General features: G+C 31.1%; 1 protein-coding gene across 2 annotated transcripts in view; it reads right to left on the bottom strand.

The window, feature by feature from the left end:
• The window catches only part of LOC127715629 (probable phospholipid-transporting ATPase IA), a 76,211-nt gene that overhangs the window by 14,763 nt on the left and 46,935 nt on the right, over positions 1 to 14,513 (bottom strand). Inside the window, exons 24-33 of one of the 2 annotated variants that reach the window (XM_052221732.1) lie at positions 13,821 to 13,883; positions 9,273 to 9,355; positions 8,011 to 8,116; positions 7,581 to 7,658; positions 5,752 to 5,862; positions 3,543 to 3,617; positions 2,867 to 2,989; positions 1,632 to 1,710; positions 703 to 764; positions 186 to 242 (exon numbers count right to left, since the gene is read on the bottom strand). In XM_052221732.1, coding sequence (XP_052077692.1) covers positions 186 to 242; positions 703 to 764; positions 1,632 to 1,710; positions 2,867 to 2,989; positions 3,543 to 3,617; positions 5,752 to 5,862; positions 7,581 to 7,658; positions 8,011 to 8,116; positions 9,273 to 9,355; positions 13,821 to 13,883 — 837 coding nt within the window. The remainder of the gene's footprint in view (positions 1 to 185; positions 243 to 702; positions 765 to 1,631; positions 1,711 to 2,866; positions 2,990 to 3,542; positions 3,618 to 5,751; positions 5,863 to 7,580; positions 7,659 to 8,010; positions 8,117 to 9,272; positions 9,356 to 13,820; positions 13,884 to 14,513) is intronic. The other variant, XM_052221733.1, reaches the window with a different exon arrangement.

Genomic DNA, 14,513 nt, shown 5'->3' with positions numbered 1-14,513 from the left:
TTTTTTTAAATAATAGGTCCAGAAAGGGTTAAATTGCAAAAAAAATTAGAGAAATTGTATTCTAACACTGGATGTGGTAGAAGAATCTATATAGAACACCTACCTGATTTTTCATCTTGCAATTTAGAACAAATACTATTTGAATTATTTGTGATCAGTATAAGACACATTCTTTATAAACTTACCCAGGTCCAAGCACTGGTTTCTAATCCTGCTTTTAAACATACAGTTACTACTACATACTGAAATAGAAATGTATTAAATAATGAGAAACAATGACTATCACACTGATATTCATATTTAAGTACTAATTTTAATTGCTTTCTGCCAGGCTAGGTTTTAAACAACAAAGTTCTCACACAAAAAAAACGACAGAGAATAAATATAAGATTTTTCCAAAAATTTATTTGCTCTGCTCATCCAATTTCATTTGTAAATGTTAAAAAGTTTTCCTAGTCCACAAATGATGTTTTCCTTAATAACTAGCTGTATGAAAATGGTAGTACACATAACAAGAATTTCACAAAAAAATTGTTAAATATTTAAGATTTATGTTTTAAAACATATCATGAAATAGAGATAACCAAAACCAAATTTGATCCAGTTACAATGTATATTGGCGCTACATATTTTTACTTACAGTATATACAAAATTACATATTTTTACTTACAGTATATACAAAATTACATATTTTTACTTACAGTATATACAAAATTTCCTAAAAATAAATAATCTCCTACTTTCCCATCTGAAAAGGCTACATCTGAAATTTAAAACATGAAGCATGATAGACAACTTGTTGAATAATATTTTAGTTTCATTTAATTGTAAAAAGTGGAAGTTTAAATGTATGACATAAAGTATAATGAACAATTTCTTGAATTAGTTTCATATAATTGTAAAATGTGGAGTTAAAATGCATATAGGAGTAAATTCAGTAAATAAATTAATGTCATTAAGTACTGCCCATTTGGAGGAGAGCTTTCTGTATAACACTGAGGTCCTACCCTCTACTGATTGGTAGATAATGTTTGTAATAAATATTTTTTGATAGATGGATCAAAACTAGGGTTTAAAAAAATAAAAAAATTAGTGTTGATGAACTTAATTTTTTTAACTAAAGGGTTGAAAAGTAATGGTTCAGTGTAGGAATTTAGTGCTAATCTACAGTGTTTGTAAACAAAGCCATGTGAATGGCCCAAAAATGCATCATGACCCTATGTTTTTATAGTTGCAAAAGATGGGGCTATGTTTGTACTCTGATGAATGATATATGAAAGCTTCTGACTTCTAAAGGTAAAGCAGGTCTAAATTTAGTTCAAGAAATAGGTTTACATTGAAGTTAATGGAAGATTTTTTACTGAATTTACCCCTATAAACAAATTTATTTGTACATATTTGTAGATGCTGAATTTATCACTTATTTAAGCTCCTCTTGCACAATTCTAACCAATATTTAAGTAATCCTTGTTTTAGCATACTTTACCAATAAAGTGTACAATCTTTTTGAATATAACTAACACAAACTACTTTAATTTTAGAAACAGCAGTAAATAGTGCTTGTATATTGTTTTACATCAACTTTTTGAGTTTTGTTCATTGATTAGTAAATACAGTGAAAAGAACTTACCATGTTTTAAAGATAAGACAGGTAGCCAAAATAATAAAATAGAATGAAATATAGAATTAAGGATCCACATCCAGAACACCTGAAAAGCATACAAAATATAAATCATGATATTCATACATGGGCTAAGGACTCAAATCAATACAGTACAGGAGATTTACAAATGATAGATTTATAAAAGGGGGAGAAAGTGGAATGCAGATGTAGCATATTTAGATTGAAATGCAATTTATGAACATCATCATTTTGGATCATACCAAACTGTACAATATCACAAAAGTCACTTCAGGAATACCATAATTTCTGTCAAAAATAACTCCAAACAATAGTAATAGAGAATTTTTTTTTTTTTATTGTTTGGTCAAAATGGTCAAAACATACAGACAACATCATAGCTAATGGAAACAAATCTTTGGGCTTCTTAAAAAGAAATTTAAAAACATCATGTCAGAACATCAAAACCCAGGCATATCTGGCACTAGTTCGTCCTAAGCTTGAATATTCATGTTCAGTATGGGACCCTCACACAGCTGAACAAACCTCTAAAATTGAGATGGTCCAAAGACGAGCTGCCAGATATGTCTGTAACAGGTACCATAACATCAGTAGTCCTACAGACATGATAAACTCACTAAACTGGCCCACGCTACAAGAAAGAAGACTACGCACAAGATTGATAATGTTCTACAAAATAGTACATCAAATCGTAGCAATCCCATCTGCTATTCTCATACCATCAGACAGTAGAACCCGCAAAAACCATAGTTTCACTTTCAGACACATTTCTACTAAAAAAGATACATATAAATTTTCATTTTTTCCGTACACCATTACTCAGTGGAATTAACTACCAGTCCACACAGTCGCTGTAACCACAGTCGACACTTTCAGAGAACAGCTAACACCAACTGTTCTCCACAAATTCATTTAACTCATTATTAGCCTATGTACATAGTTTTAATCACAATTTAAAATTCTTACGCACTCCAAATTCATTTTCAATTATTTTTGTGTTTTTGTAAATATATATATAGGCCACGGAGCGCAAAACAGTATATAATCTTCAGATATTGAAGGACTACTGAAAACCGAAAGAAGAAGAAGATTAAAATAACTAACCAACCAAAATCTATTGCCTGATCTAATGTAGTAAAACCTTACTGCGCCATTTTTTTTTCATTTAGGAAAAAATATAGGCACACAATTTTGATAAAACTACAATATTTTTCTATACATACCTTCACATTGAAGAGTTCTGCTTGCTGTGAGGCTTTATATAGTGCTGGAAACTTCATCATGCTTTCAGAACTACATATTCTGTCAAACAGACCTATAGCTAACGGTGGTGCAGCAGTGAATAGCTAAGAGATACAAATGAAACAATGATAATAATATATTGACAAATAAGTGTTTAAAATTTTACCGCTGACTTAACAGGAAGAATGATTTATATTAAGTAAACACTTAACAATAAAGTAGTGTGTAAAATTTTATAGGAAACCTCACAGTAAGAGTTAATATAATGAAATCCAGGCCTACTCATTTCTAGTTTTCATAAACTTGACTGCTACTCCTAAAAAAACAGCATGTGTTAGCTATATTTTGTAAACTTTGACAAAGCATCCTTAAAATCTCTTATTCAGAGTTTTTCATAAATTTGGCAATTTTTTTGTGTTTTTTTCTCTAATTTTTAGTTTGAAAATTACCTGACCATTCAAGAAACAAAGAAATATAGTCTAGGAAGATGTTTACTGCTTTGCTGCATAATCACACCATATACACTGTTGTTTTTATGGCACCTTTCATTTGAATAATAATAACTTATTGTGATGGACAAATTCTACTTGTAACTAGATATACATACAAAATCCCACTTCTACCAGTAAAATAATAATTACAAATGTCTATACATACCACATTATAAAACCCAATGGTCCACTTCTCAAATAAAATTTGTCCTGAGAATCCATTAGAAATGGCAAACCAAAACTGTGGGAGGGATCAAAAGCATAATCATTCATAAAACCAGGTTCCAAATCATAACATGGTAACATTCTATCATGATCAATATAATAATGTACACAAAGTCAGCATTCCATTACTTTATAATTACATTACATATATATTTCATTATAATTTTGATTGGCTAACAGCAATCTCGCGTCATTCTGAAATTAGCCTTCATTTCAAAATGAAATATAACATTCATGATGACACGAGCTTCCACAATAAAGTGCACAGGTAAATAAAAGAAAAACTTGTTAGAAATCGTGTTTTCATGATCCTAGCAAAAAAATTTATTTATAAGTATTGAATGCTTCTTTTAGTGGTTGTAAAAGCGTTGACCGTGCCCACATTTATAAATTTACAAAAAGAAGCATTCTATTCTTAAATAATTTGAGCAAACATAGTGGTAGTTAACCAAATCAGATCATGGTGAACAAATAAACTTCATGAATGTCAGTCAAAGGGTTTACCTTATAATTATAAAAACAAACTGATATGGCATGGAACATTTCAAATTTAACATCACTAATTTACATTGTAGTAATTAATCAATTATACTTTTAACACTTTCTGGTAGGAGATATTTGCTGTGAAATGTGATTTTTTCATTTTCGTGCACAAACAAGCAGTATACATATCACAATGTTCAAGCTATCATTTCTTTTATGTACCAGAAGCATACAAGCAGTAAATAATACAAAATTCAATCAATCATCTCTTTGGATGTAACATAGAAATTTGAGTATCATTAATAAAATGCTGACTTTGTGTCAATAGCAAAATTCAAAAGCAAAAAAATAAAAAAAATATAAATGTGAAAACTCTTTTTTTATATTCAAAAGTGATCTTTACTGAACTCTAAAGTCTTTGTTTTCATACTGTCAATCATAACCATTTCAAAGTCAAGTCTGGAATATTTTATAACGACTTAAAATGCATCTTTTATGTCTTTCTTTTATTGTCAGACAAAATACACTTATTGAGTGTTTTGCCAGTGAAGTAAAAAGTCTAGTAGACAATAATAAAAAAAAGTTTTCACATTCAATAAACATAATAAGTATGTAAAATAGTTTCATTGTTATCATTCTTTCCATGTATTCCCATTTTCTGACGTAAGAATCGTAAATTCTCCAATTTCAGGAATTTTTAGTTTTCTCTATATAAAAACTTTTTTTCAAAATAAAAATCATTCAATTTCAAAAAATTTAATGAAATATTTATAACAGGATGAAGAACGGTAACAATGAAACATAACAAAATAACAATAAATCCCAGGCAGTATGTAAGCAGGAACTGATGCCATACCACATTGTAAAAACTTAAACTCCATTTCTCAAATATAACCTGTCCTGAACAACCTGCTTCAAATGTAAACCAAAGCTGAAACACAAGGCAGTTCATATATCAGATTCACTAATTCAATACAGCTCACTTATTTCATTATTTTTTTTTACAATGGATGCATTTATGCATGTTTTATTGCAAAGTGGGTAATCTTTCAAAAAACGATATTCTGATATTATCAGTGTTACAGTATACAAGCTAGAACCCTGCTTTTTAATAAATAACACGCTTAGCCATTTTTCATGAGCAAGCTTTCAAGTGTGCATGAAATCATGTCTGCCAAGCCAAACACTTTACTGGTACTAAGATTCTGAATGTTTCTGCCTTTGCTCTTACTCCCAAATGCTTTATGCCTACCAACAAATTCCATCTTCAAAGTCGTTTCTTTGACCAAGCCAATAATGAAATCATTCAACTCCCCCACTCAAGATGAGCATGCTACCATTGACGATATTTCTGATGTCACAGTTGTATTAACAGAACTAAATTATTTACCATTTTTATTTAGTTATTTCCATGTTTATTGCATATTTTTTTTAATTTCCTTAAATTCTGAAAATATGGTTCTGCATCATCAGCTTTTAAGTGACTCTTGCTTTTAAATTCCTTGGCTGGACTATATTTCAGGGTCATTAGTACAAGTGTTTGGACCAGCAAATACATTTTTATCATGTGACTGTGAAATTGCATAGTTTTTAAGGTTCTTAGTTATCTATACAGAACACAAAATAATCAATTACTACAGTTCTGCATCTAGGCTAATAGAACTCACCTCAATAACATAGAGACATATATTTTTGTAAAATGAGTATAATATAAGTTTACACAGTCTAGAATAGCTCCAGGCTCCATGGACTAGAAGTAATTTGTTCAGGAATCGGAACTGAAATAAACAAAGTACAAATAAAGAATAAGGATCACTGGATCTTATTTTTTTTTTTTTTTAAGATTTCTAAAATCAACTACATGTACCTGGAAAGAAATTTTTGTATATTTTTGTCTATTTGTAGAATTACATTTTTCTTGGATTACAAGATAGCTTCAGATAAACCAATTAAGGCAAGATAATTTATATGACTGTTTCCCAAGTAAAGAGAATTAACAAGATAAAATGATACTATACATGACCTAGCTGTATATACTAGACCTCTCTTGCAGTCTGGCACACACAAATAAAATGCTCCGCTGGGCGCAGCTTGATACGACCGCAGAGGTCGAACCCTGAACAGTTGGGGCAAGTATGGACACAACATTCAAGCTTGATACAGCACTGAATTTGGATTGTGATTAAATATTTGACACAGCATAGGTTTCTGACACAGAATGAATGTGGTCTAAGAACTTTAAAATTTTTAATTTACCTATTCAAACCATATCATTATTATTTGCTTTTATATATAAATCAGAAATAACAAATTTAAAATGGAAAATTTGAAAGAAAAAAAGGAAACCCCTCCCCCCCCCCCCCCCCCCCGCCCCCCAAATATTTTTAACCCCCTTATGATTCATCACCCCCAAACTCAATCCCAGACTTCCCTTTATGGTATGGTACCTTGCAGTACAATTTCAGAGAGATCTATACACTTGGACACAAGTTATTGTCTGGAAACTAGAAAAATGCTTGTTTTTTGGCCCCTTTTTGGCCCCAAATTCCTATACATTTAGGGCAATTACCCCCAAAATCAATCCCAGCCTTCCCTTTGTGGTATGGTACCTTGCAGTACGATTTCAGAGAGATCCATACACTTGAACACAAGTTATTGTCTGCAAACTAGAAAAATGCTTATTTTTGGCCCCTTATTCCTAAAATTATGAGGCAATTACCCCCAAACTCAATTCCAGCTTTCCCTTTGTGATATGGAACCTTGTAGTACAATTTCATAAAGATCCATACACTTACACACAAGTTATTGTCATGAAACTAGAAAAATGCTTGTTTTTTGCCCCTTTTTTGGCCCCTAATTCCTAACATTTGGAGGCAATTACCCCCAAAATCAATCCCAGCATTACCTTTGTGATATGGAACCTTGTGGTACAATGTCAGAGAGATCCATACACTAACACACAAGTTATGTCTGGAAGTTACAAAAATGCTTATTTTTGGCCCCTAATTCCTTAACTGTTGGTACCATAACCCTTAAAATCAATCCCAACCTTCCTTTTGTAATATTGAACCTTATGGTAAAATTTCATAGAGATCCATTCATTTAAACTAAAGTTAGAGTGCGAAAACCAATGTGTTTTCGGACGCGACGATGACGCCGACGTCATTTTTTTGCGGTCTTATAAAAACAAGAATGTGTGATCATAGCACACCACGCCCTTCTTGCACTGTCACATTTCCATGTTCTGTGAACCACGAAATCTGGGTCAAAACCCTGAATTGGCATATATTTATAAAAGTTTACATCATAATGAACATTTGTACTAAGTTCCAATCTCATACAACCGCAAACTACAAGTTTAATATCCTTAAAACAAAACTTTAGCCATATACAGGACTAAAGGATGTATTTATCGACAGACAAAAACATAATACCCCCTACTAGCCTAAGCAGGGCCTTAAAAATTAAAGAATATATGTTGGGTAATATTTTTTACCTGAGCTATTGCGTAGTCTGATGCACATGCTGCCTGCAATCCTTCTACACCACTTATACCTACTCCTACATGAGCTGCCTACAATTCAAAAGCAGGGTTAAAGGTCACTGAATTCACTATTCAATTTTTTATTATTATCAAGTACATACATTTAATGTAGAGTACAACAAAACAAACAAAAATTTGCAACAATTTCAAGCTGATTTATTTTATACCTGTCAATTTAATATGTTGGTAATATGTAAACATCTTAAATTGTCTGAGTAAGTTTGTGACTCATTAAAATGCCCCATATGATCATTTGGACAGATGTATATTTCAGAAATAAGTTAAAATCAGTTGTATAGTTTCAATGAGTTGTGAAATGCATGACCTTGTACCATTGGAAAGTAAACTGTACAATCACTTATTACTGAAGTAAATAGCTTACCTGAATCATACCAACATCATTGGCCCCATCACCTATGGCTAATGTGATGGCTTTAACTGATTTTTTTACTAGTTCTACTATTTCTGCTTTCTGTAAAGGTGATACCCTGAAACAGAAGTAAAAATGTGTTGGATGTTCCACCCTATTCAAAAAATCTTATTCAAGGTTAAAAGATATCACTTCCAGTTTGTTCAATTGTGCTTGATATCAATGTTAGAATGGCTTTTCAAACAGAAAATGATGAGCTAGAAAACATTTATTAAAAATATGATCTCTCATATGTTTGAATTACCTTTACATAAAACCATAAAAACATAATCAAATAAATGTCCAAAAAGAGGGGGATACAAGGAACTTGGCACTAATATTTTTAAATTGGCAACCATAATTTGATGCTGGCAATATTTCCGGCAGCAACTTTTTGGAGGTCAGTGCAGTCCCTGATTTATAAATATTTGTCATACATCATTTTACAAAAATAAATGAATGAAGATGAAAATATTCTTTCAGTATTTAACTTTGTCCAAAAGCTATGATCAGAGTTTGACAGCAATCAGGTTGTATGATACCTAGTTATGACACACAACCATTTTACAGAACCTAGAACATTCTTAAAAGTCCCATGATCAACACTCAATAGTCATGTGACAATAAGGATTTATACCTACTTACAACAGATTATAGCCTTACAAGATCTGGCTATGTCTAGAAAATCTTATCTACTGTCACATGATCAACAGTCATGTGACAATAAGGATTTATACCTACCTACAACAGATCATAGCCTTACAAGATCTGGCTATGTCTGGAAAATCTTATCTACAGTCACATGATCAGCAGTCATGTGACAATAAGGATTTATACCAACCTACAACAGATCACAGCCTTACAAGATCTAGCTATGTCTGGAAAATCTTATCTACAGTCACATGATCCAGTCATGACACAATAAGGATTTATACCTACCTACAACAGATCACAGCCTTACAAGATCTGGCTATGTCTGGAAAATCTTATCTACAGTCACATGATCAACACTCATGTGACAATAAGGATTTATACCTAACTACAACAGATCACAGCCTTACAAGATCTAGCTATGTCTAGAAAATCTTATCTACAGTCACATGATCCAGTCATGTTACAATAAGGATTTATACCTACCTACAACAGATCACAGCCTTACAAGATCTAGCTATGTCTAGAAAATCTTATCTACAGTCACATGATCCAGTCATGTTACAATAAGGATTTATACCTACCTACAACAGATCACAGCCTTACAAGATCTAGCTATGTCTAGAAAATCTTGTCTGCAGTCACATGATAAACCATACTTCAAACTCTGAAAAAATATCACACAGATGATATGACTTGCTGTATAAATAATTCTGATTTCAATGGGATTTGAAATCTATAGTTATAAAATCTAATGCACAAAGGAATATGGATAAAAATAACAAGTAAAAATCATTCTCTTGCTTTTTATTAAATTTTCAATCTGATACAATTACAAAAACAAGTTTCCCTCAGTACCTATGTTGTTACTATAGTTACCATCATGACATCTCTATGCACAGTGCTTATACATATATTGTGATGAAATAAAACATCTACATAATATTTCCACAAAACTGGAAAAAGTCAACAAATATTGTAATACTTCTAAAAACCTTTCAATGGGACATCACAATTCATTACAGAATTTTCATTTTAGTAAATAACTGAAGAGAAAACTTGAATTGTTTGTATTGTTTCATCTAAAGGATTGATTATCTAATGTCTCCAAGGTCGTAAAATTACTTACAGTAAAATCATTTCAAAAGAAATTTTTATCAGAAAACAAAACCTTCAGAGGTAAATTAAGTAGAGAGTGTGTATAAAAAGAAATATGGTACATTAATCACTGTATTATACAAGAGTGCACACGCTGAAATGTCTCGCCTTCTTTACTAATCATTGATATTATGTTGATAGTCCTAAATATAAAGCTTTATTACAACTGTCACATAAACTTAACATTAACCAAGTAAACTGAACATTGACCAATGAACCATGAAAATGAGGTCAAGGTCAGATGAACCATGCTAGGCAGGCATGTACAGCTAACAATTCTTCCATACAACAAATATAGTTGACCTATTGCTTATAGTTTAAGAAAAACAGACGAAAACACAAAAACTTAACACTGAGCAATGAACCTTGAAAATGAGGTCAAGGTCAAATAAAACCTGCGTGACTGACATATAGATCATAAAATATTTCCATACACCAAATATAGTTGAACTATTGCATATAGTATTAGAAAAAAAGACCAAAACTCAAAAACTTAACTTTGACCACTGAACCATGAAAATGAGGTCAAGGTAAGATGACACCTGCCAGCTAGACATGTACACCTTACAATCATTCCATACACCAAATATAGTAGACCTATTGCATACAGTATAAGAAAAACAGACCAAAACACAAAAACTTAACTATAACCACTGAACCATGAAAATGAGGTCAAGGTCAGATGACACCTGCCAGTTGGACATGTACACCTTACAGTCCTTCCATACACCGAATATACTAGACCTATTGCTTATAGTATCTGAGATATGGACTTGACCACGAAAACTTAACCTTGTTCACTGATCCATGAAATGAGGTCGAGGTCAAGTGAAAACTGTTTGACGGGCATGAGGACCTTGCAAGGTACGCACATACCAAATATAGTTATCCTATTACTTATAATAAGAGAGAATTTAACATTACAAAAAATCTGAACTTTTTTTTCAAGTAGTCACTGAACCATGAAAATGAGGTCAAGGACATTGGACATGTGACTGACTGAAACTTCGTAACATGAGGCATCCATATACAAAGTATGAAGCATCCAGGTCTTCCATCTTCTAAAATATAAAGCTTTTAAGAAGTTAGCTAACGCCGCCGCCGCCGCCGCCGTAGCCGCCGCCGCCGCCGCCGCCGGATCGCTATCCCTATGTCGAGCTTTCTGCGACTTTTGTCGCAGGCTCGACAAAAAGTACAAAATCAAAATTTGACAATAATGTGTTGGCATTTCTCAATAAACTTTCATAATACAATTTCAGCAAATATCGCTAAAGTTAAAAGTGACAAAAATAAAATACTAATATAACTATAGCTTTTACTATTACTATTTGCATGCTTCCACATTCCCCATTGAAAATTAGTATAAAACAGTTCTAAAGATTAAGATCAAATCATGCATGACTGAAAGCAAATCATTCTTCTTATAATAAACTGTCTTCACTGTTGTTCTTTTAAGCATTTTGGGAAAACATTGATAAAATAAAGATGTCTATGTGTGTTCTAATATTTTTTACCTATGAATAAGATCATTTCTAAAATCTTTTGTCAAATATTTCATACGATTACCTGCTCACTATTCACAAATGTAATACATATTTCATAATTTAAGAGTGCTTCCACACACTTCCTTCGAAATGTTGAAATTGTTTCTATTTTCAATTAAAAAAAAAAAACACCTCAATTTTTTTTTAATTCTTCAATATTCAAAATCTAATCTGCTTACAAAGAAGGCTTATACATCATAAATAACCAGAAACCACATCTACAGAAAAGATATGTACCATTCATGTTTTCTTTGTTCTTCACAATGGTTGGAGTTAAAAATATAATCAAGGAATCCTCGATTAACATAAAGATAAAATGTTAGAATCTTTCATTGCAAGTCTGTCTGGTTGAAAGTTAAGTATATTCTGTCTACTTTTGTTAATATAAATAAATACACTTATCATATACTAATAGGCCTTTTCTGGAAAAAATTATCCTATGTATTCAAACATGTATTTCAAAACTTTGTATAATATAACATGATGATGATATATAAATCTGTTTATTACATTGGTAGCAATGAATTACATTGTTTCCCAGTCAAATAAAAACCGATAATTTCACATGTGAAATAAACGTGGTTATTTCACTCTCTGACGTCATACAACAATAGGCGTTGTCAAGACGTCGATAACGTCGGATCAAAACAAATTGTGAATGCGTAGAAAAAAGATATAGTTCCTTACATTTTCTACATTAATTTCATTAAAAAAGCCATTTGCCAATGTAATAAAAAGAATAACTAATCAAAGAATTCAAATATTCAACTCGTGACCGAACAACACTGATAATTAACTCATGCGCTACGCGCATTCGTGAATTAATGTGTTGTTCGGTCACTCGTTGAATATTTTTCTCTATTTGAATTCTTCGATTAGTTATTCTATAATTAATAAATAGGATTTTCCTTATTTACGAGATAAGAAGTGGTAAATATTCCTTGGGAAAATAACATGCATGTTGAGGGTAAAAAATAATTGCATTTTTTTGGGGAACAGAAACAGATGCAAACCAATCTGACATTAAAAACTTAACAAACAGAAAAAAAAAGACTGAGCAAGGACTTAATTAATAAATTCAGAGGACGAGGTATACAAGGGATTTATGTAAACAGGAATAAATAGTGGAATGATTTGGTTTTGCTGGGTATAAAAGATAAAATGATGTGTACAATTCTGTGATATTATTTTTGCTTGTCAACATAGTTGCAATGTTTAAGGTTCAAATGGTGTTTTTATACTGTCCAAAAGGGAAAATTTGTATACCCTTTTTTCTTATTCAATGATCTTAAAATAAAAACAAATTATTTGTCAATGAATATTTGTAGCATATAATATTAATTTTTAATAAATGTCTTTTACTTCTTACAAGAGAACAGATAATTTTCATAAAACTTGGTTTACTATCACTTTCCCTTGCCTCAAACCTGTCCAAAGATGCTTCAGTCAATATCCCTTAGATTATTCCTTCGAAATTTTAGGTTGTTTTTCCCATTTTTTGTTATAGAATTTATAATATCCTGGAGAAGAGTAAATTAGCTATTTTTTTTCTACCTATAATTAAAACTGTTAAAGTAAGCTACAATTACCAACTACTGCACATATATGTTTATGACCATTTAAAAAAAAAATATATTCTATATATATATAACTGTGGTATATAATGCACCTTGAACTTGTAAAGGTCATCACTATCAACTGTAAAATGTTTATTCCATTCCTCACCAGATATGTTAATCAGATTTACCACCACAAATGAATACATTTATATCTAAATGCCTTTTCATCATTTCATTTACTGTTATATCAAAATATGTTACAAGAATTATTTAACGTGAGGTCGTTTCCTTTAGGCTGTTCTTATACACTTTTCATAACTTCTATATATCTAGTCAAGCTATAACATCCCAGAAACTATGATTATTTTATTTTTTGCAGAGTTTCTGCTACAATTGGTTAAAATAAATGCAGTGGTCTCCATGGTAATGCTCACTTAGAAGTTCTGTTTAGCTTTCTACATTTTTGTTGTAGATTACTTTTTATTATAAAATATTCAGTAATGATAATATAATATTTTAAATCGGAAACCAGGATAAAATTAGCCTATTTTTTTTGGGAGGGGGTTACGAAAAAAAAACCTAATCAAGTAAGAAAGTTTATTCTTTTTTGGCACACGAGTAAAAGCATTAAAATAGTGTTTTAACACAACTTTTTTGAATTATTTAAGAAAAAAAGGACAATAATTGTTCTAAATACAACAGAAATGCAATAGTTTAAATATTAGTAGGTAATTAGATATAAGTATTACAAATACCAATTAAACAGTATTAAAAATTAAATGTACTATACTCTAATACTACAATATACAAAATGTAATGCCAAGCTGAAGGGATTCACGAACTGCACACAACATTTTACATGTATATTAACCTTTCTTTTTATTCTTGGCCCTTTGACCTGAGGTTCAACCACAGAAAATATATGATCCAAAGTCTGAAGATTAAAGAAGAAAAAAATAGATAAAAAAATGTCTTGAAATGAAATGCTTGTTTACTTCATTCTGGTTGTTGTTTCAGGTAAGTTTTACCTCAACAGATGAGATCTGACACACAAATTGCACTATGATGCAATGTGATGCCTATATTTCATATGAGAAGCAGTGAGGATTGGGATATTCTTGAATTTCATTATTTCGGGTAAATATAATTTTTTGGTTTTGATGTTTTCCTTCAAATAATGTTTTACTCTAAAGGGGTAAAGCTTAATGCCTTTCTTCAATGCTTACAATAAGATGATGAAAAAAATCACAAAAAAATACCTTGAATATATTCAATTGATTTAAAATTGAAAATTTTTATGCACACACTAATGACTGTGTTTAAGTAAGAGAAAATTGGTTTGCAGTTCAGGTCTTCTTTACCACACCCTTCAGCTTTATAAACAAAAACAAAAAACTGAGGTGCAGAAAAACAGCAAACAAACAAATCAACTCAAGCTATTTTTAAATACAGAGAAAATATAAGTCAGGGTTTATTAAACATATACTTTGTGCATATTGACATGAATACAATGTGAGGCATCTTTTCTATAACAAGCATTCTGAGAGTATTGCATGGCAATACA

Source organism: Mytilus californianus, unplaced genomic scaffold, assembly GCF_021869535.1.
Source record: "Mytilus californianus isolate M0D057914Y unplaced genomic scaffold, xbMytCali1.0.p SCAF_9, whole genome shotgun sequence".
NCBI lineage: Eukaryota > Metazoa > Mollusca > Bivalvia > Mytilida > Mytilidae > Mytilus > Mytilus californianus.
The sequence above is the reverse complement of the archived record's forward strand: the minus strand, read 5'-3'. Positions and strand labels throughout refer to the sequence as shown.